Source organism: Mchenga conophoros, linkage group LG16 (genome assembly GCF_057382185.1).
Source record: "Mchenga conophoros isolate Kocher_MC1m ecotype Shallow Benthic linkage group LG16, M_conophoros_male_GT1.1, whole genome shotgun sequence".
Taxonomy (NCBI): domain Eukaryota; kingdom Metazoa; phylum Chordata; class Actinopteri; order Cichliformes; family Cichlidae; genus Mchenga; species Mchenga conophoros.
The window spans coordinates 8006208-8028277 of NC_140541.1; the positions used below are offsets into that span (position 1 = coordinate 8006208).

The following is a 22070-nucleotide window of genomic DNA, read 5'->3' on the forward strand; positions in this document are numbered from 1 at the left end:
CCTTATTGCCTATTACAGCTGTGGTTTATTATCTCAGATGAGGATGTGTTAATAGCAGAGCTCATTTCATTTCACAGTTTGTTTGTGTTTTTTAAATCCTACACACTTCACCTTGGAGCTGAAAGCTTGATCATCAGTCTGTTGATCATATTAAAAACTCAAGATGTATGAATACAAAGCAATAGCTTCTTGGTTTGTATGTTCCAGCTGTGTCACGCGTCTTTCATACATCGAGGGTAAAAACGACTCGAGTCCTGGTCACAGGCAGGAGGACTGAGGAGCTGAGAAAAATGAGTAAAGATCAAAGAAAACTTGGATTTATTTTTATGGGCTGATAAACATTTTTGTAGTTATAAAAAATCCAGCACTATTGGGTGAAAGGCAAAGCACGGCAGTGAACCAATAATCTCCCAACACTGAAAACATTTTAAAAAAATAAATAAAAGTCTGAGGCTGAACAATGATGTGAATCCTGCTGCTGCCAGTCTAATTTTGCTTAATAAGAAGTGAAAACAGAAGTGATTTTCCTCCAACATTTTTATTTAAAATGTGTCATCTTTTTTCCTGCTTTCATTAAACGCTGATTTATTTTTCCAGTATTCTGAAAAAGCTTTCAAAAATATCTTTAATCAGAGAGCGTGTGTTCGAAAACATTTAATGTTAACGAAATAGAAGTAATAAAATTAGTCATTAAAAAAAAACACTATCCGTACATATGCTAGATTTGTCCTTAATGCTGAATCATTGATCGCAAGGTTTACAGGTAAAACTTAAATAAGGCAGATTTCTGATGAGAAAGTGAGTGAGACGAAGCGTAGAGCGTTATCTTCACAGCCAGTAAACACTTTAAAACACAACAAAGTGGTGACAAATCATTGGACTGAAACACAGCTGAGCTGCAGGCATCCTTTTGGTGACACAAGAAGGTAATAAGTAAAGTTTCCCATGGCCCAGAATGGACTAAATGAAAAATCGTATGCCCGGATCCAGTGAGTCAACCACTGGAATTGGCCGGAACATTTTTCTTCTCAAAAATGTTCACAGAAAACATCTTTCTGTCCTCAGTCAGAGGTCAGAGCAGTTTGAGGGCTTAGAAAGAAACCCAGCAGTCGTGTTATCAGCACAACAAATATCACAGGTTACATTAAGGCTCTTCAGCATCACACGACACTGCTGCAGCTCGCAGCCTGCTGTTCACGTTCGAGTCAGCTGCTCGCTCGCTGCAGAGTGAGCAAACCCGCCCGCTGTTGATACTGACTCTCCTTGGCTTGTGTGATCTTGGCCGACAAATCCAGAGGCTTCTCGAAGAAGTTCACCAGCGCCTGCTCCGTGAGCAGTGAGGCCAGGATCTGAGCGTAGCTCACCGTCCACTCGTTGTCCGCTGTCGCCGAACTCCTGCTGCCTCTGCGGGCGTCGACCCCGCCCGCCGCCGTCGAGCCCTCCTGGCTGTTGGCCTCTGATCCGGCGATTTTACCGCGATGGCCGACCTCGCCGATCTGCAGCACGAGACTGGTGACTGTGGCGATAGCCTGGAAGAGCTCATTCTCCTCCGGGTGGAACATGCTGTAGAGCGTTTTACAGAACTGGATGAACTCCGACTGCACAAGAAGGAACAAAGAGAGTTAATCAACAAACTTCTGCATGTTTGTCTGATTATTTAACGCAGAATACATATTTTTGTCTTGACTTTTTGTCAGAAATCTGACTTTTTTCATACATCTAAAAAAAAAACAAAAAAACAACAAAACTCTGAATTTACACAAGAAAGGTGAGAGCATGCGACTCCTATACCTGGTTCATGAGAGGCAGAGGCTTCTCCACATCTTTCTCCTTCTCTGTGGCCAGATCCTGGAGCATCTGCTTCAGCTGATCCTGGTAATCTGTCACTTCACTGTCATCACCTAAAACAACAAGAGAGAGAGTTCTTCAGCCTCACAAGTAAATCCCCCTGATAAGTGCAATAACGTGACGAGGGAGCGTGTTTGCACTGACGAGGGGGCAGATTAACATAGAGAGGTCTGTTTGTGGACAGCAGGGGGCTCTTCATAACCGAGGGGTCATCTTCAGTTTCTGTCAGAGCTGCAGATGCGAACAAACGCAAAAGGAATCAATAAATCGCCGACATGAGAGTAGAGCTCAATAACTCGTCATCGTATTCACATAATGAATAACCTGGAGGGATGTGAAGGCAGTAAAGCAGCCTTATTTTCTCATTCAGCTCCCCAAAGTACAGCGTGTCTGGAAAAAAAAACAGAAAAAACATGAGGAGACAGAGCAAAGTGAAACTTCTTTTTATTTCAGCTTTATGCATTTTCCATTTCCCCGCCTGTCCTCCCTCTACCTACCCAGCCAGCTGGCAAAGTCTCTAAAGGTGACCAGGTTGTCGCAGTCCTGGTCCAGGAGGGTGAAGGTGCGGTTGGCCAGCGTGTCGGTGTGCTGGTTGGAGACATCGGGCCACGGGACCAGCAGCCCGTACAGGCTTTTAAACTGAGGTCGGTCCAGCCGATACTGCCGTTCTATAAAGGAGCGATTCGAGTCACAGTAGTGCCACGCTGCTGCCTCTGCCGCCGCCGCCGCGCTGCTGTCCCCCCAGTACAGAGTGATGAAGTGCTCCGTCTGCAGGGAGGAGGAGGACAGAGGAAAACAAAATGATTTAAGGTCTCTTTCGCACATCAATTAGTCTGCCAGCAAGGAAGGAAAATAACCTTGAAGAGATCGTAGATGTCGGCCAAGTTCTCTGCAGGGATGGAAACATCTGGCGACACCAGTCTCAACTGTAAAGGCGCATAAAAAAAAGGGAGCATTGTAAACAGCTGAGAGCTGGGTATGTGTAATACTGTTGTGTCCTTCAAGCTTCTTTTGAGCAGCTTTAAAGATGTTTGAGATTCTGTGTCAGTCTTCTCACCGCATTTTCTTTGGTGGTGTCTTCGTGTGCCTGGAGCACCTGGATTCTGTGCCGACAGCGGAGCTGCTCAATCTGCCGCACTGTCAGGTCTCCGAATTTCTGAGGTCAGAGAGCACAGCATGAAAGATATCTCATGAACTGTGATGACTAAATGAGGATTATGAAGAAGGGCGAAAATGTAGTTGAATAAGCCAGAGGTGAAAAGCTCACTTATCTAACAAAAGGAAGCGAAAGAAAACAAGTAAAGGAGCTGGTGCACAATGTGCACAAACTAATTATTTAAGGCAAATATCAGGCAAAAAATGTGCATCTCTTACGATATAGGAGTCATTGATGAGGTCAGTGATGTTTGTGTGCCTCTTAGCGACACTGCAGCTAGTTTCCTCTGCAGCAGGCGAGGAGGACGGAAAACCGGGGCACTCTACATTTCCAACCTGGTCCAGAAAACTGGGAATCATAGGAAAGCCAACGAGGTGTTAAATTCCACCCGTGCACATACAATTATAAACCATACAATGCAGACAAAAGCACAAAGCATTCATGTCAATCAGTGGCACAATGCTTTGAGTTTTGCTTTACCAGCAAGCTGCAAACCTACCCTGTGAGAATCATAAGCGCCTGCCCGTCATCTGTGCTGGACGAAAGCTCCGCAGCATTGGCCTCCAGCACAGCCAGACCAAGCTGGAAGATGGCTTTGATTCCGTGGAAGAAGAAGCAGTCGACCACGCAGACGGCGCTGTGGAACGGCAGGACGCTCAGGAACAGGGTGAGGAACCAAGACAGGGACACAGAGGAGAGGGTGGAAAGGTCTGGAATCTGTTCAGCCAGCTCTGGCAGACGCTCCCTGATGAGCTCCTCGAACACAGACTGGTCCACCTGAGCGCCTGCAGGAGAGGGCGGTGGAGTCAGACAGTGTTGGGGCAAAGAACGGCCTTGGATGTAAGCCTGTCCAAATTTTTCTCCAAGTTAAATATATTCAAGACGTGTTATGATTCTCATAAGTCTGACCTGTTTGATGCCCATTTTTCCTTAATATATGGCTTTTTCATCATTCTGACCACTAGATGGCAGCATAAACATGCTATTCAGTCTGTGCTATTCTGCAGTTCCACAAAAGATTTTTATAGTAAGGCTTTACTTCTCTTTGCTAAATAGCTGCTGTGTTCTGTAAAGATAAGTAATGTTAATGTGGTTTCCGTGTTTTAACTAGAGGCAGGTTGTTGCCAGAATAAATATATCAATGGTTTTTGTGGGGATTTTTTGCCTCTTTTGAAACGTGGAAACTGTTTACTTTAATTTTTTTTTTAAGTAATGTTGTGAATCTATGCTTCTACAGAGTCTCAGACCACAATCACTGTTCTTTCAAAAATAAGTGACGCCCACAAACATGTGGACATTAAAAGGAAAAGGAAATTGCTACAAATGCAACACGCAGGGCAAAAATAAACACCTTTGCAAACACAGGAAATAATGCCTATTCTGAAAGCCTGTCTCAGAAACGGTACATGCACCACAGTAACAGCAGCAACACAGTAACCACTTATGTGCTTTTTTTAAAAGCGTGGCTGCAAGCAAATAAAGCTTCTGGGCTCTTTACCTATGACCCTGCGATTGAAGTAGTCGGGCAGCATTCTTTCACACACGGCCACCAGCAGCCAGAAGGCATCTTCCTCTTTAGCATACAGCAGCAGCACCGATGCCAGGATGTTCATAGACTAGTGAGAGAGAAAGCAAAATTCACACATGCATCTTAAAGTCAGGATGAACACTTGAATCACATGAGTGGTTCTAGTATTACACTATAAGTGCCACCATTACAAAAATGACTAATACTGCTGCTTACCTGACAGTATCCGATCTTTGGGTTGCGGTGAGCATACGCAGTGAGGACGCGCCTGAGTGCAGCAATGCCCGTTGGGTTTTGGAAAGCGGGATGGTCTGGCAGTGAGCGGTGCAGGTCCCGTTCGATCTCCTCTGTGGCCAGGTTGTTATGGCCCATTGATTTCTGCACCAAGCTGGCGTAGTAGCCCTCATGGGACCCTAGGTCAGAGGATGCATCTGCACAAACCACACAGGAATTAGAGAACGGAGAATGACCTGCTACCCAGTTTTGTTCCCCAACGATATATATATATGCTATAAGAAAAATCCCAGGTTAAAATTATTCTGCACACCTGTGCCTTTTACCTTCGATTGGTTTCATTTTTAGTTATTCTTTGCGGCACACAGGAACTATGTTTGGATAAAAGGAAGTGAGAATGAGCAGAGGAACAGACCACACACCAAAATAAAATCTGACTGACTGAAAGAGTGCCATTGCCTGAGGAACAACAGATGCAGAGAAGAGGATGTGAAGCCCAGGTTGGGTTTAAACACAGACACACACACACCTGTAATTCCATACTTGTGGGGACCCTTACAGTGATTCATTGCCTGCTGGGGCCAGGACCACAGTGAGACTTAGATTTAATCTCAAAGTGTGTCTTCTTGTTTTGTGTGTGCTGGCCTACCACATCTGTGTTTTTACTCAGCAGATACATCAGTGTATCGCTCATAATTAACCACAGCGTTCTGCAGCGCCATGCAATACCCTCTGGTATGAGCCTAGTTGGGCAGGGGTTCATCCGAAAGCAAGATAATGACCCAAAACATGAGTCCAAGCTAGGCCAGAATTACCTCTGGTAAAAAGTACAAGATGATAAGCTTGAAAACATGGAGCAGACAGCACTTAAACCCCATCGAGCTGGTTTGGGATGAACTGGACACAAGAGGGGAAGCAAAGCAACCTACAAGTGCCGCACATCAATGAGAACATCTGCGACAGATATGAGAGGAACTTTCTGAACAATATTCCTGTTGTAGAAAGAACACCACGGCAGTTATATCTGCCAAAGGTGGCGACTTTGATGAGTCAAAAGTTTAGATTACATTTTGGTCAATAAATTAATTCCATGATTTCTTTTATTTCAGAGTACAATGACACATTAAACTGCATAATTTTCAATACAAAAATTGAAACATTGGGGTATGTATATGTATACACACCCCAATTTTCACATAGCATGTAGGAAATATGTTCCAGTTTTGCAGATGTGCCACAATTGCGTGCAGGCTAAAACAGCCTAATTAACTTCTGCTAATTTGACGTGTTGATGGGTATCAGAAGAGTGCATGGCCTCCTTGAACCAACACGATGCTTCACTTGTGCAGCACAGACCGTGTGCAGCGGTCTGTTATTAAGATATTTGAAACAGTTCTTATAGTGTTTTCCCTCCTCTAACATTGATGACAGTTTGAAGTCTTTTGTGGTAGTTATGGATGAGGTACTTTATTTTCTCAGATGATAAAGCTGTCCATACAAAATGCAAAATGCCTCTACTTCCTGTTCTCTTTACAGTAGCTCAGTGATATTGATGCTATCTGCGTGGTCCTATGCTATCAAGCCAAAACTTCCAGGGTATGTAAACTTTTGATCAGGGTCTTGTTTCTGTTGTCTTTATGATTTAAAAAGGGAAAACAGAGCTGTGCATAAATGATTTAACCCAACTACTGACCGTGAGTGAAAGTAACGTTTTTGTATTATCATTATTTCTGAAAAATGGACAAAACAAACAAAAAAGCATAACTTCTTCCAGGCTATGTAAACTTATTACCACAACTGTATACACATATATATTTATATACCTGAAAATATCATCCACAGCTCCCCTCGCAGTGACTCTGGTATCCCCATGGCCACAAGCTTTTGGATCTTCTCTGTGCGAAACATGTGGACGCCACGTCCGAACTCAGAGAAATGATCCTCCCACAGCCGCTCCTTCACCTGATTCGTGCTCTGACACAAATACACACATTTCCTGATCCTGACTTACTACATTCAGCTGATGGATATTGTTCTTTTCTAACTCTTAGGGAGAGACGAGCCTTTTAAATCAGATCTGAAGTGACTCTGAATTCATTCGATTGGTTATTTATATATCAAGTTACAGGTTTAGATGAACAGTGTCTCAGACTCCTCCCACCTTGTTGCCGTTGGTTCCTGGTTGATTTTGGTGGAAGGCCGTCATGAGAGCTTCACTGTTGACAGTGTTGCGCAGGACATGCTCCTCTATCTCTTCTTCATCAGAGTACCCAGTGTCATAATAGAAGGTGTAGTAAGGTGTTGGGGAGCTCTGTGGAAAATGTGAGGAACAAAAGAAACGTCAGTAATTACAAACAATATTTCTCTGACTGGATCCCTTTGAAATTAGAGCTGAACAGTGCTTGCAGTACTTCCCTTAGCCGTCATACAGGAAATGTTTCCAGTTCCACATATGGCATTTTAACTTTGATTAGAGAGAACATCATAAAGTGCTTCTAGCAACCGTTTGTCTTTATGATTTTGGTAACAACCCAGTGTACTGAACATTACTGACTAGTTCTTTCTGTTGTGTTGTTGCATTGTTTCATTTTCCATTATCCGTATAAATGGCAGGTCCCACCCAATTAAACATCCCACTCACCACGCTCCTCTTGCCCTCTTTCCTGCTGCGGAACATGGACCGTTTCCACTGCAGCGCTCGAAGTCTGGAGTTCATGTTCTCAACCAGCTCGTCTCTGTCGTTCAGCTCAATCAGCTGGAAGGCCTTTTTAGTCCGAATACTCACTATGACAGGGTTGGGCAGCGCGCTGGTGCTGTCTGCTTTCTCTATGGACAAAACCTGGTGACAAAAATGGCCAAAAGAAGTGGTAACGCATCATAACACACACACAGTTGTTCTTTGTGCAAAAACAGAGCAGGAATGCAGACTGGCTCCTGCTGCTCAAGCTGGAATCGAAAGAAGAGAAACATCTTCAAAAGTGGGAATCCAAGAGGCTGAAATTACTAACACGTACGAAGTATGCAGAATCAGGAGGAGCAGAGGGGTAGGTTAGGTTTGTGAAAGACAATGCTTCAATAGAAAACACAGGATTAGAAAGTATGAATGACTGAACAGATTGAACCACCGGCTAATTCTCATCCCAACCGGTCGCAGCAGATGGCCCCGCCCCTCCCTGAGCCTGGTTCTGCCGGAGGTTTCTTCCTGTTAAAAGGGAGTTTTTCCTTCCCACTGTCGCCAAAGTGCTTGCTCATAGGGGGTCATATGATTGTTGGGTTTTTCTCTGTATCTATGAAGCGCCTTGAGGCGACTTTTGTTGTGATTTGGCGCTATATAAATAAAATTGAATTGAATTGAATTGATACTCTCTTCCTTTCACAATGAACTGCAAAGACTTTATTACAAACTAGGATCTAAAAGACTGAATTCCCCCAAAATGCTTAAAGTTTGTCTTTTTCACCTTCATGTTTTTTTTACAGTTTGCAATCTGGCTGTTAATTTGTGTCAAAGAGACAAGTGCTACTAAAGCCACTTCCTTTACATTCCTGACAGAGCTAACAAAGTGTATACAGTGTGTTTTCATTTCCTTCTGCAGGGCGCCACGTGATCAACCACATGAAATCAGTCCACATGTTACCGGTTAACCACGGCAGACAGAATAAACAAAGACTCCCTGTGAAAGCTGTCTTATAGGGACAGCAAAGATGAAGCCAGACTTTTCATTAACAAGTGCATTTATGTTCAGGTAGTCACGACTAACTGTCACATGACATGGGACCAAAGGTTTTTGGGCCTTCTGTCACCTCCTGTAGACACCTGCAGTCTTTTAATTAGCCACATGGCTGCATTTACAATGCATTTTAACCTGGATTGCTGTCCATTATGTTTATTGTTTTATGAGACACTTAAAGATTTAACTTGAACTTTTGTACTTTATGAGAGCCATCTGCAGGCCACAGTTATAAATGTCAGGGAGGGAAGTATGTAATAGCTCTAATAATGTGCTAAATGGCAAGTACTGTACCTCTGAGAGGGGTATGAGCAGGATGAGGTTGCCTTCCTCTCGGCTGGAGAAACACAGATAACTGTCGGTGGTGTAGAGAGTCCCGGCTGTGTGGCAGCGGGCGTGTGGTGTCCAAACTGAACAGGAGGCCACCTCATAGAGGTTTTCACTCCGTGGGAGTCGAAACAGAGCCAGAACATATTCCCTAATAGCCTGCTCCTCTAGGATCCTGGGAGGGGGAGATCGTTAGAGAAAGAGTCAGACAATGAGGCAGTTTGAGACAGGTGGGGGAGTGAAAGCAAAAGCAAATGACATTACAAAAACTTCAGTCAGTGAGGAAACGGGTCCAAAAGGACAAAAAATATTTACGTCTCATTCACTTTCACTAAAACTACACACAGGGACATATAAACAGTTCTTAGTCTGGCTGGGAAATCAAATCTTCACATTTCTGGCAAACAGATAAATCTCTACAGAATAAAGCTCTGGTCCTTAAAGCCCTTAAACTTGTATATTAACAGCTTCCAAAATACCAAAACCGTATCAGCTGTTTGAAATGGAGTACAGAAGCTGTGCCAGTGAACGGCAACAGCAACAGTGACGCTCAACACTGAACAAACGCGCTGCGCTCAATGATGCACGACTGTGTCAACGTCACATTAAACGAAGACAAAGAGGAGCTGTAGCACGGCCTTGCTATGTGCGTGATAATCGACTGCAGTGCAAGAATAGAACACTTAAGTGCAGTGCTGCTCGGCAGAGTTTATTGCAGAGCTTTCAATCCCACCCTATAATTTTCCAAGACAAGAGAAGCGCCCTTGTTTCCTCACCGTTTATCCTTTCCCAGTGCAAATGCTCTTCATGTTTTCTATTTAAGCTGCATTTACCAATGACAGACATGACAAATCACATCACTTAAGGCTCTGTAAATAAATATAACAGAACAGTTGAGGCCAGAATTTTAAATATACTCATCATGAATGTGGTTGTAATTTTAATGATTTCTTTGAACTGTTCTTTTTGCAGAGTGTAATGACTGGACAGGCCAGGAAACCCATTCCTGAAGCATCGAAATTAACGTTAGCCCACTGCGTCAGTTCAAAAACCAGTTTTGATGCATGTTAGGTATCACTGTCATACTTCAACACTAAACTGTGTCCAAGTTTCAACCGTCTAGCTGTTGAAGTTAAATAATTGGGAGGAAGTCCTCCTTCTGCATTATTCTATCCACCTTGTGCACAAGGACCACGGGTAGCAACAACAGCCCCAGTGAATGATGCTACCACCACCATGCTCCACATGTGGTGGCACAAACACATTTTCTGTGGCCAAATAGCTCAATCTTTGTCTCATGTGACCACAAAACTTTCCCCAGAATTCATTTGGCTTGTCCATGTGGGCAGCTGCAAGTTTCGGTCAAGCTTGAATAACTTGTCAATAGTGACTTCACCAATGAGAAATTAATAGGCTTCAGCCTTGTGAAGTTAAAAGACATTGTAGAACCTTCAGCGCTACGTATGTTAGAGGCTGTCTGTGTACTTTTGACCCTGTGTGGATTAAAGAAAATCCGAAATTCAAATTCGACTGTGCTCTTCCACGTTAAAGATGTTGGTGTGAAGCAGGTCTATCGAACATGTGTCTGTAGGAGAGTCGTCTTACACTTCCACGCTTCAGTGACAAGCACCTCCATCTGGTCGGTAAAACAAACCGACCTCAGAGCTGCGGTGAGAGCGCTTGCGTTGTATTTCAGGGATGTCTGGTCACCCTTTCGCAAAAGCAAGAAATCTATTTTTGCTTTTTAACTCCTTTCGCAGAAACGTAGGCTTTCTTCTTGAAGATGCAAAACAGATTTGAAGTGAGTTTCTGCCTCCAACCTCTAAACTGCCAAGAGACAGGCTGGTTGTGCCCTGAGGAGATCAATTCAATTTTAAACACAGCTCTTTGTCCTCTATTTTGACCCAAATGTTTTTATTTCCCATCTGAAAAAGAAGACCCCTCAGCACGACTAAAATGCAACAGACAATAACTGTTCGTTGTCTGTATATATGCTATAACACAATCCTTTCACTTTACACTACATTTGTTTAAAGTGCGAGCATCATTTTTAACATTCTGCCCTGTTATTTGGATGTTTAGAGGCTTACTTCTCACATCCTGAGACATGTGCATTAGTCATGTGCATTAGGGGCGATCGTGGCTCAAGAGTTGGGAGTTCGTCTTGTAATCGGAAGGTTGCTGGTTCGAGCCCCGGCTTGGACAGTCTCGGCCGTTGTGTCCTTGGGCAAGACACTTCAACCGTTGCCTACTGGTGGTGGTCAGAGGGCCCGGTGGCGCCAGTGTCCGGCAGCCTCGCCTCTGTCAGTGTGCCCCAGGGTGGCTGTGGCGACAATGTGGCTTGCCATCACCAGTGTGTGAATGGGTGCGTGAATGGGTGGATGACTGGATATGTAAAGCGCTTTGGAGTCCTTAGGGACTAATAAAGCGCTATATAAATACAGGCCATTTACCATTTTTACCATTCAAATGTGAAACACAGCACAGCGACTGGCGTGCAGATTTATGTGACCTCTCATAATATATATAGAAAGAGTCCAAATAGAATAGAAACTGAATTACTGCAGATGTTTTTATGAGTGGGCTATGAATGAGGAAGAGAGGATCCCAGCAAAGAAGTATGTTAATACTAACGTCCATGGGAAGTCCCATTTCTTTTTCTCTTTGTGAATTTGGCTGCCTTCATCTGCCACTTGTGATTTCAGTCTCATCACCACACGTTCAGTTCCTCTTTTGCTATTCATCATCCTGCCCGTTCTGGACCCTCTGTACTTTCAAGCTCTATTCCTTCCTCCTCTTCTTCTTCAAACACATGCATGGACACACACATATAAAGCAACTACTGTGATGTGGTGTGTTATCCAGTCGGGATAACACACCACATCACATTTTTTTTTAGATAAAGCTTTGAACCTGACTTCCTGTAATGGTTTTGAGGTTTGTTTGGGTTTTGTTTCTTTCTTTCTTTTTTTAGAAAAATAAACAAAGTGTATGCCTGCATTACAAAAAAACACAACAACACAGATACACAAAAGAACACGGCACAACTTCTGTCGCCATGTTTGTTGTTGCTTTGGAAAGCTGCCCCCTGCCATGCACGCACACAAACACACACATGCACACACCCACCACAAAAACCGCTGCACCAGCAGTGCTACAGGAGTGGAGCTGTGTCACACTGTTCCTGTGATACTGAACTTGTGCTGTGAAACGGCAGCTCTGTGAGGCTGAGAACACAATGAAACCTTACGCCTAAGCAGACTTTTCTTTTTAATTCCATTATTTTTACCCAATAAAACCTACTTATTTCTTATTCTTCAGTAATACTGTTAATACTGCAGCATCCCAAGCAGGTGTGTCAGGGAGGCTGTGTTAGCTTAAATTTTCCGCTTGCTCCATCATACTGAGCAGATCTGCGTGGGCTCTGTGATGCTTTGAGCTCAGCAGCCTTCATGCTGGACTAGCAAAGCAGTGAGACTGTGAGTGAAGTGTAACCGAGTTCCTGACTCAGTGGGTTAGCACAGGCAGGAATCTACATAGTAATACTGCTGTGTGTAAAAAGGGAAGTAGTGAGTTTCAGGCTGACTCACCAAAGGCTTATGAGAGAAGCATAATTGCAATATTTGAATGACTCGTGCCTGAAAGGATCTACAACAGGGGTGGGCAATTCCAGGCCTCGAGGGCTGGTATCATGCAGATTTTAGATGTGTCCTTGATCCAACACAGCTGATTCAAATGGTTAAATGACCTCTTCAACATGTCCTGAAGTTCTCCAGAGGCTTGGTAACGAACTAATCGTGTAATTCAGGTGTGTTGACCCAGGGTGAGATCTAAAACCTGCAGGACAGCGGCCCTTGAGGCCTGGAGTTGCCCACCCCGATCTACAAGGACCTGACTAAAAAAGCAGTACAGCAACAGTGTTTACCACAGGTATTCAACATGAGTTCTTTGCTAACTTTTTGGGAGGATTAGAGTGAAGTGAGCAAAGGTTTGAACTTCTTTCTGTGGATAACTTTGTTTTATTCCTAATGTTGCTTAATCTCACATTAAGAAACTCACTGTCTGTTTGTATTGTTAGCACACACCTGAACCGGCACTGACCTTTTGGTGATGCGTGCGGGCTGCTGCAGCACTCGGTCCAGCTCTAGGCCTTTGCTGTCCAGCAGCCGCCTCAGGGCAATGTCAGCCAGCTGACCTATGACTCCGAATGCCTCGTCCAGGTTCAAGAACATGGAGAACTCCCTTTGCCGCTGCCGTGTGGTGACCCGAATTGCCTCCGGCATTAAAGCGGTGGAGACCCGCTCCAACCGTGTTACCTCTGCCCAGGGAATCACAAACTTGACTGAAGGGGGAAGGAAGAAGAGAATAAAATCCCACTGAGTGTATGAGCTTAGAGCCACCTCGCACTCACTATAGTTTACACAGCAAGCTTTTCTAATACTGTTAAAAGAGAATGTGAGTTTCTCCAAATGCCAAAGTCTGAGTACCGTTATTACCAATTTGATGAACAAGTGCAGTCTTTTAGATCGAAAATGAGAGCTCTCACTTTGGAGTACAGACCTTCCTTCCCCAGCAGGAAGGAGTAGAAGGCCATGTGGTTGATGCTGAGGTAGAGAAAGCCCTGCCGAGGCACCCGGCCCTTCCAGCAGCAGCAGGAGTAGTACGTCACCAGTTTCTCTGACGAGGGGAGGCCAAAGTGAACCTCAAACTTCCGGAGCGCCTCCCTGAACTTCCCCGGGTCATCCTCCTGGGCCGCCTGGCGTCCCTGAACCTCCTCGGCGATAAGGCCCTGCAGAAGACAAAAGCTGGAGTCATTACTTCAGCCTACTTTTAAATGGGCTCACAACCACATCGTTTAAAAATCTTTGAGAAAATCACATCTTTCAATCTAAAACTCATCCTCTCTGAGTTTTTATGACTATGCCGGCAATTTACAGACCTTGACTTTTCCTTTGACGAAGCTGGCAACATCCTCCTTGTTCTCAAACACAGACAGAGAGTGAAGCAGGTTGTGGAGCAGCCAGTCCCAGTGCTTGTTCACCTCTTCTATGGCAGCTCCTGATGAAAGCAAAGAATGAGAGAATTTAACATCTCCGGCCGGTCAAATGAGTCAAGGTAAGGCAACAGAGTATGCAGGAATCTCCCAAGGCTGCAGATCACAACAGGCACACAGATGAAAACAAAACAAAAAAAAAGGCATAAGGGTTCAGCTCACCACTGGCAATGATCCAGCTGACCTGGGAGCCGGGAACTTGGAGGAGGATGCGAAAGGGAGTGACCCTGGCAGTGGAGTCCAGAACATTGTCAAGCGCCCCCACCAGGAGCCCTGCAGAGATGGCAAAGCACAGACAATCAGTAATCAGTGGGAATTCTGCCGTGTGAAAAGTCATTTCCTGGTGAGTGTTAATATTTTGTTCTTATCTCTGAATTATTTAGCAAAAATACTGCAACCTGCTGCAGCCATAATGAACCCCAAAGTAGCCATCAGTGGACATAAGAAATAGCGAAAGAGCTCAAATACTGTCTGCAGCCTTTTAAACTCTCACAGCAGTGAAGCAGCAGGTGATGGACACATACACGCTGAGAAGATCTAACACATCTATTGCTTAAATAATCACTGAATATCACATAAACCTCAACTACAACAACCAGAAAAACACAATCTCACAAGTGTACTAATGCCACTCTTCAGTCTCCCTGTCAGCGGAGTGAGACGGGGTTGAAGAGCTCTCGAACAGACAGCAATATTTCACTTCTGCATGACAGAAGGAGAAACTGGAAACATCCAGAGAGGCTGTTTCCAACACCAAGAGGACAAGACTGGTGAGTTTTATACATCTCTGGTCTTTATCTCAGATTACACTCACTGCATATGGCAGGGACTTTTCAGTGTCCAATTTCAGGATACACAATAAGCCTAACTGACGGTTTTCCATCGCATGATTTCACTCCATCCACTTTCCTTTAATTTATATTTTTGTTTTATTTTAGAATTACAAAGGGTTTTATTTTTTTATTTCTTGATAATCATTAACATTGGTAATATTAATGATGAAAATGTAGCATTTTCATCTTTTTTGGCCAACTTCTGTCAGTTCAGTATTAGCACCAGAGCAATTAATGCCTTTTCCCATGGAGTCTTTCAAAAGCCATCAAATGACCTATATGTTTGCACAGCCTTTTAGTAATGTGCCTGCACTTGCTCTGCTTGTACAGCATGGTGTAGAAGTCTTGAGCCACCCCTCTTTCTTAAAAATGTTCTTCTTGAGCAATAGTTCTCAAAGCTTTCTAAAGGTCTTTTAAAGTTTTTCTTTGGATATTTGCTGCTTTTAACTTATTTTCAGTGCAGTCATTCTGCCTGACCCTTTTCAGGAGGGAAGTTGTTTTGTTTTGGTTTTTTTTTTGCTTGTTTCTTAATCCGTTTAATGCTGACCTTATGGATTAATCATTCAAATGCAAAAAGGGCATTTAACACAAAGGATGAACAAATGTTGTGTATACACGTGACAAACAACTTGGCAAAGAACCAACTTAAAGTTTGAAAGCATCAATCTGGAAAAAAACTGACTGCCAAGAGCTTCATTATCAGCATGACGATGATCCCGAACACACTGACAGTGCAGTGTGCAGAAAAACACACAATGGGCCTCCCCACAGTCTGGACCTCAACATTATTGAAGCAGAGAACTGAACAAAAGGCAGCCAACGTCTAAAGAAGAGCTTTGAAGACTACTTAAAGAAAATTCAAGAAAGTCTATCGAAGAGTTGCATGTGTACAAACTCTGTTTTTACCTTATATACTGTGTTCCCATGTGTTTCAATGATCACTCCACCCATTTCTCATTTTTCTAGAAAAATATGAAGAAATGAGGGACGGTTTAAAACATTTGCACATTACTGCATGCACTGCATATTTTTAAATTCTGGTACTGCTTTTAACTCCAATATTTTGTTGATTTTAATTCCGCTAGTATGCTTTAGATGAGTTATCATAAAGCCTATTGTTAGAAGATTTTCTACATTATACATTATAACCAAATCTCTATGATACAATATAATCAAGTAAGCCTTATATTCTAACCAAATATGCCTTATATTTTGTGTGTTCATATATTTTCACATAACCAAGCCTATTGTTGAAGAATTACCTAACCAAGTTTATTGTTAAAGGAAAACTGATGCATTCCTTACCTAAGTGTTTGAGATGTTTTGACAGCATGATATAATGATGCATTCTTTCCTATAGTGTCTGTGATGTCAGATAAAGCATGATATACTTCTGTATTTTTATCCCAGTGTGTGAAAGATCAGATAAGTTGATTTAATGTTTAACCTCTTCCCTGACTGTTAAAAAGAGGAAGTACTATGTAACCCATTTTTGCCTTATAAATAAAGCAAGCGAGCCTGTGCTCGGAGTGTGTGTCTTCTCAGAGAGACATTCACCCGTGCGCACGTTTTCTAATTACACTCTGAGTCGGTCTGCAGTTGTCTCATTTCTCTTACTTGTGTTTTGAACAAATGTCTACCCCTGACACCTATCATGTCTGCTGTCTATGAGAAGCACTACACGTGTTTGCCTATTATAAAATATGGCTCAGATGATGAGGAAACCGTAGTTGGTTCCAATGGAAACTTTTCAGGCAGCATGCAGATTAGCTTCCCTCAAAGGCATAATCACAATAAAGAGACAAATAGAGCAGCAAAAACTACCACTTAAGACACATCCAGCACAGCAGAGAGGTCGAAGCCAACCTTATTACGGTTTTGATGAGTCTCATTTAAAAACAGAGGGACTTCGAATGTAATCAGGCATGTAATATCCACCCATCTCTTCAGCAGACGACTGAAACAGTTGCTCAGTTCAGTTTTAATACCAAAATCCGGCAGGAAATCTGCATCTCCACAGTTGCAATCAACTCCACAGATGTTCTTGAAGCTAAAATTGAGCCCCGAACCCTCATAAATTTGAATGACTCCGTGCATTGCAGTCATCAGGCAAATAGAAACAGACCAGGCACACATGGTTCCACGTCCTGCCTGAAGCTTTCATCGGGTCTCAATAGGGCTACTGTCATCAGGTTTTCATCTTCCTGAACCATAGCTAATCTGCATCATGCTCTCCAAATAACTACACTCTTGGTGCCACTTTTATTCTGTATTTCCTCTGTGCAAAAAGCACACACTGAGGCAGACAATATTCTGACTTGAAATCAAGAAGTCCATCAAACTTTGAAAGAGTAGAAAACAATAAAATCATTATGATAAATAAGAAAGTGATAGCTTAATCGCCATTATAAACATAGCAAATGACCTAAGAGAACTCCAGAGGTCTTAGAGAGTAGCTACACACATTCTTCAATTTGAAAATAGATAATGACAATGCAATAAAAATAAAGACTCACAGAACCTGGTTTGTATGAAAAACTGGGTTATAAGTTTGAATTGCTTCATGAGCAGTACCACACCCATCATAAGAGTTTGAAACATAATAAAAAAAATAGGTTCCTTAAGGTTTCACATTTTCAACAACCCACACTGATGGCTATCAAACCCATTTAGAATACTATAACCAAAATAACACGTATGGAAATCGCACAAAACCTCTGGATACAGGGACTAATGCAAAGTATTGATCGTGATAAGATACGCACAGAGCTGTGTAGCCACATCCTCTCTGCAGGCCTGCAGGCGCACTTAACCATAGTCAACTAAGGACAGTCGACATTAAAAATGACACTTTCAGCAACTAGGACCAAATGGATGCATTTCATTTGTAATAGGTCAACACAGCCATCAAATCCAATATGTCTGGCTCATAGTACCCCAAAGCCCCTTAGTCTAACTTTTCTCTAATACTTTTAAAAGGTTTATTAGAAGACAAAGTTTGGGACTTTTCCCCTTAAGGTACTTTCACGTTTTACAACCCAGCTTTGCTTTAATCTATTAAAGAATTTTTATCTTTCAAAGACGCCATTATCAGTGAGATCAGCCCACCCGAGCTGAGCACAGCCCTGCTTTTCAAAGCTATGACTGAAAAAGATGAGGGCAACCAGATCTCTATCTCTGTGTTTAGCAGTGTCTTCTCTGGTTTGGTACACACACGCAGACACAAAAACAAATCTGCATGAACAGAAAAGGAACTCGCATGCTTGCTTATAAGAGGTTCAGTATAGTTCAACAACTTCAGGCTTGTCAGCCTGTAAAACCTGCCATGAGGCCGCATGACTGTGCCAAAGAGAGTCATAAATCCACAAAGTATTTCAATGGACATGAGAAACATTCAGAAACGATGTTGTTTTTATGTTAATTGATTAATAATAATCAAATTCAGGCCGCACATCAGCTCATGAGCCCTTTAGAGCCCATATTGGTGAAACGCTCAGCAGATGAGGGGGTAGAAATATAAAGATAAGTCTTTTCCAGCAGACAGCTCTGACGATCAGCCAAATGTAAACCACATCTTAGCTTCAAACTTGACCTGCCTGAAGCTGCAAATCCGGCAGCCTGGCAACACAAAACTATCCATCTGTCACCACAAACCCAGACGGGGTTTACACTGGTGAAGCTTCCAGAAAATAAAACGGAGCCACGGTGAATCATTGCCTCTCTCTGCTAACGGTCACATTGTAGGGGAATACTGCTGTGGAGACATGATGACTGCAGGCGACCTTTAGGAGGCTCGCAGCAAAGCAAAACAGACGTCTGCTTTCACATCCACGACGCCGTGATCTCTGTCTGCTCTTGAATGCATCAAAATTAATAAACGGGACATCATTTTCTTGTGCTCAGGCTGGAGTGGTGAACTGAGGCTCGCTGATCGGATGAGGAAACACTAAAAACAACACGAGAGAGGCATTAGTTTGAAATAGAAACATGTGAACGGGCTGATCAGCTGCAGATGTTACCCAGCCCTTCTCAGAAATCCAGCTGGAAGAGTGTAGTCACCGGTGATAAGAGCAGAAGAGTGCGTTTGTACAGCTGAGTTCTGAGACCACATGCACAACTCGCCTTTCTATTTAATTAATAGGTGGAAACATGAAGCAAATCCAATCTGAGCCACTAAACAGACTCTGCCGCGTGGCTTTTTTTCTACAGTTCCTGAATTAGTTAATGGTAAACGACGTGAGAGCAGGACTTGACCCTTTGACCCTCTGTCTTCTCTCTATGGGAACAGCAGGAACAAACACAAAGTAAACTCCAGCCAGGAAGTCCCACTTATTCCGTTTTATGAGAAGAGCTCCACAAGCAAGAAGACAGATCGTAAAAAGGAGACAGTGGATGAGGCACATGCTCGCTTTAATGTAATTAACATCAACTAATGTAAAAAAAAAAAAGCGTCCAGTGCGCCTGCAAAGCCTGTTACACAGACGCAATACACACACAGAGGAAACCAGACGGAGGAGGCAGAAAACAGGCCAAGCTGCAGCCGCTGCAACAAGTGTGGGGTCAGAAATTTATAGAAAAATCACTAAAGAATAGAAAGGACAGCAGTGTCACAGCAGCACGATGCCACCTCTGTAACAGCTAACACAATAGGACCCTACAGCATAACAAAGCCTGTTTCCTACAGGAAATTACAGTGATAGGTCAGAGTTCAAATTCAGCTGGCTTTTGTTTGGGGAATTTTTCATAACAGGTTAGAACACAAGTCCAATAAAAAAAGAAATTTTAAAAACAGCCAACAATGCTCTTGTGATGTTTATGGTTATTGTCACCACAAGAATTCAAAGAATACTGCGCCAGGAATAGCAGGAAATGGGTTATCCAACTGTGATCTGTACAATACTGACAAACACTGAAACAAACGTGTGTTTTATGTTTTATAGCAAAGACATTTAGCAAATGCTCGGATAAAAAAAAATAAATCACGTAAGAAAGAATCATACATCAGAATCAGTTTGTTTGTTTGCCCCAGTTTCTTTTCTGTCCTTTCACTGTTTGACAGGTTAAGTCTGATTCACAAGTTCGTGCACAAGACTCTCACAGATCGCAGTTCGTGCGATTTGTGAGAGTCTTGTGAGGCATTTGTCTTTGTCCGAATGTAACACAAGTGCTCTGTTTTAAACGGATGCGTTTGTGGTCTGGTGGTAAACATGAGTTAACCGCACGTTTCGTGGGTGTAGTTTAACGTCCCCTTCAGAGGATGCAGAGTTTGAGCAGGTGTGAGTTACAGGTATGCGGCTCGGGGGCATTCCTGATTGCTCGTGGCTGCTATAATCCAGGCATGTGCTGAACTTTGATTTAACAGATCTACGTGTACACTGATCTTTCTTTGTAGAGAACCGTCCTGAACACACCCCTTCTTTGGACACCCAGTTGTTTACCTGTGACCCCGCCTGTTGCCATTCTTTGTCCATGCTTGTACCTGTTTTATCTGCCACACACCCGTGCTTTTACCTGTCCCTCTCCCTGTGTGTGTGCCTGTGCTGGCAGCATGGCCTCCCCTTTGTTTGGTGTTGTTGCTCCAGTAGCTGACTGTTTTATTGTTTACCTGTGATCCTGCTGTTGGACTCGCCGTGGCCTCTCCTCCTCTGCAGCAGGAAGAAGTCGTTGCTCCTCTCGGTCACCCAGAGTTTCAGCACATTTTTGAGCAGAACTTCATCGGGGTTTAGCCACATTTCTTCTAACAGGGAGGGACCGGAGTGAGCCCTCTGCCGACTCGGTCTCTGCAACAGAGGGGAAGTATAAACTTTACCTGCCTGTTTTTCGGCTCGGGGGTGGCCCGATCGCTCCTACAGCGGCGGGTTTTCGGCTTTATCCATGGCCATCCTGAGCTCCTGACAGCTGCAGGTTTCGGACTTCCTCGCCCCGCGTCTGCTCCCACACACCAGACACACAGCAGCTGTACACACGACTCACAGATCGCCTATAAGAGACGATGACTCACTCGGTGGCTGAATCGACTTCCCGTAGCTTTACATACAGAGCGGAGCGGTTACGATTGAAAATGAAACAACATAAAAATATAACTCATGGACCACAGTGGTCTTTTTAGAGCAGGGGTGTCAAACAGAAGGCCCGTGGGCCAGAATGGGCCCGGGACAGACCCTAATCCGGCCCATTGGATGGCTTTGGAAGAAAGAAGGAGAGCATAGATATTTTTACTTTTAATTGTATTTTCACAGATTTTACAGCTTTTCCTACTCATAAAGACCCTCTCATGGTCATTCACACTACACAAGGTAAATAATTCATAGAAAAACATGACACAGAATGTCCAGCTTTTTTTCTACTATAGACATTTCTGTAGTTTTCTGTTTGTTTTTTTGAAAAAAAACAAAAACAAAAACAAAGTTTAAAAAAGTAACAATAATAATAATTTCTGTGAATTAACAGAAACTTTTTTAGAAACTGTTTTATATTTACAGGAATTAGTTACCAGAACCTTTGGTGTAATTTTACACATTTATTTATTACAATTTAAGCCGAAAGAGCCAAACTGACAGATTTCTTTCATTTAGCTTCAAGAGCAGCATTTTTTTTATCATGTAGAAAAACTGAGATGTACTGTTGAAACTGCACTACTTTTTTAAATTTTTCACTTCAGCTCAAACTGAGCTGTATGTGTGCCATGATGTAAAATGAGTGTGACATCCCTGCTTTAGAGTATTTGTTAATGTGCAGCTGTCGATGTGACGTTTGTGGAATAATTTTGAACTTAGCCACTATAGCCACAGCCAAAATGTTGCTTTAAAAAAAAGAAAAACCATTATTATGCAGAATATTCTCAGTCACATGTTTTCCTCTTCAAACTCACACGATCCAGTCAAAGAAACAATAAAAACAGTTTAACAGAATTAAACTCACCTCCCACCTTTATTTAGCCAGCTGTGCCATGTAACTTCAATATTTAATATAAAATAATGTCAAATTTCAACATTCAACAATTTCAACAGGAAAAACTTACTGTAATTTAAAAATAATAAATTAACCCGCTACAGTAGATTCTTATGAAAACAGTCTGCTTTGGATTTGATCTTTGGCTCTCCTGCAACTCTTTTAACCACATCTGCCAATTGTTGCATAAGTTTCCACATGAGAGAGGAAACTTAGATTTACTGAGATCAGCCGCAGCAGATTTTGAGCCAAAGAGCTAATAAATAAGTGAAAATGACTGTAACGTGTTCTGCAGAGTCTAACTTGTGAATGGTGGTCAGGTAAAAGCTGGAAAGTAGTTGTGGTTTGTTAGTAACTTACACAGCTATAACACTTGTACTTTGATTAATAAGTTTTTAAAAAAGCGCACAGT

At 42.9% G+C, this 22070-nt stretch overlaps 1 protein-coding gene across 1 annotated transcript; it reads right to left on the reverse strand.

The window, feature by feature from the left end:
• Positions 1-301: 301 nt before the first annotated feature.
• Positions 302-20682, reverse strand: tbc1d8 (TBC1 domain family member 8). The gene is made up of 20 exons (XM_085249710.1): positions 20313-20682; positions 14037-14147; positions 13761-13879; positions 13382-13610; positions 12923-13163; positions 8789-8996; positions 7408-7605; positions 6928-7077; positions 6590-6740; positions 4749-4963; positions 4503-4620; positions 3504-3789; positions 3223-3352; positions 2906-3004; positions 2706-2774; positions 2346-2616; positions 2173-2238; positions 1993-2079; positions 1792-1901; positions 302-1598 (listed from the first exon to the last, which is right to left on the reverse strand). Exons 1-20 carry the CDS (start codon positions 20437-20439, stop codon positions 1206-1208), a joined length of 3378 nt encoding a protein of 1125 aa, XP_085105836.1. The 5' UTR covers positions 20440-20682; the 3' UTR covers positions 302-1205.
• Positions 20683-22070: the final 1388 nt, after the last annotated feature.

What these genes read in the sequence shown, in the direction of transcription:
- tbc1d8 (XM_085249710.1), bottom strand. Translation starts at nt 20,439, where the DNA reads ATGTGGCTAAACCCCGATGAAGTTCTGCTCAAAAATGTGCTGAAACTC. An exon ending in CAAAGATCGGATACTGTCAG is followed by an intron (nt 4,621 to 4,748) that starts GTAAGCAGCAGT and finishes CTCTCTCACTAG; the next exon opens with TCTATGAACATCCTGGCATC. An exon ending in CTCTGCCTCTCATGAACCAG is followed by an intron (nt 1,599 to 1,791) that starts GTATAGGAGTCG and finishes CTTCTTGTGCAG; the next exon opens with TCGGAGTTCATCCAGTTCTG.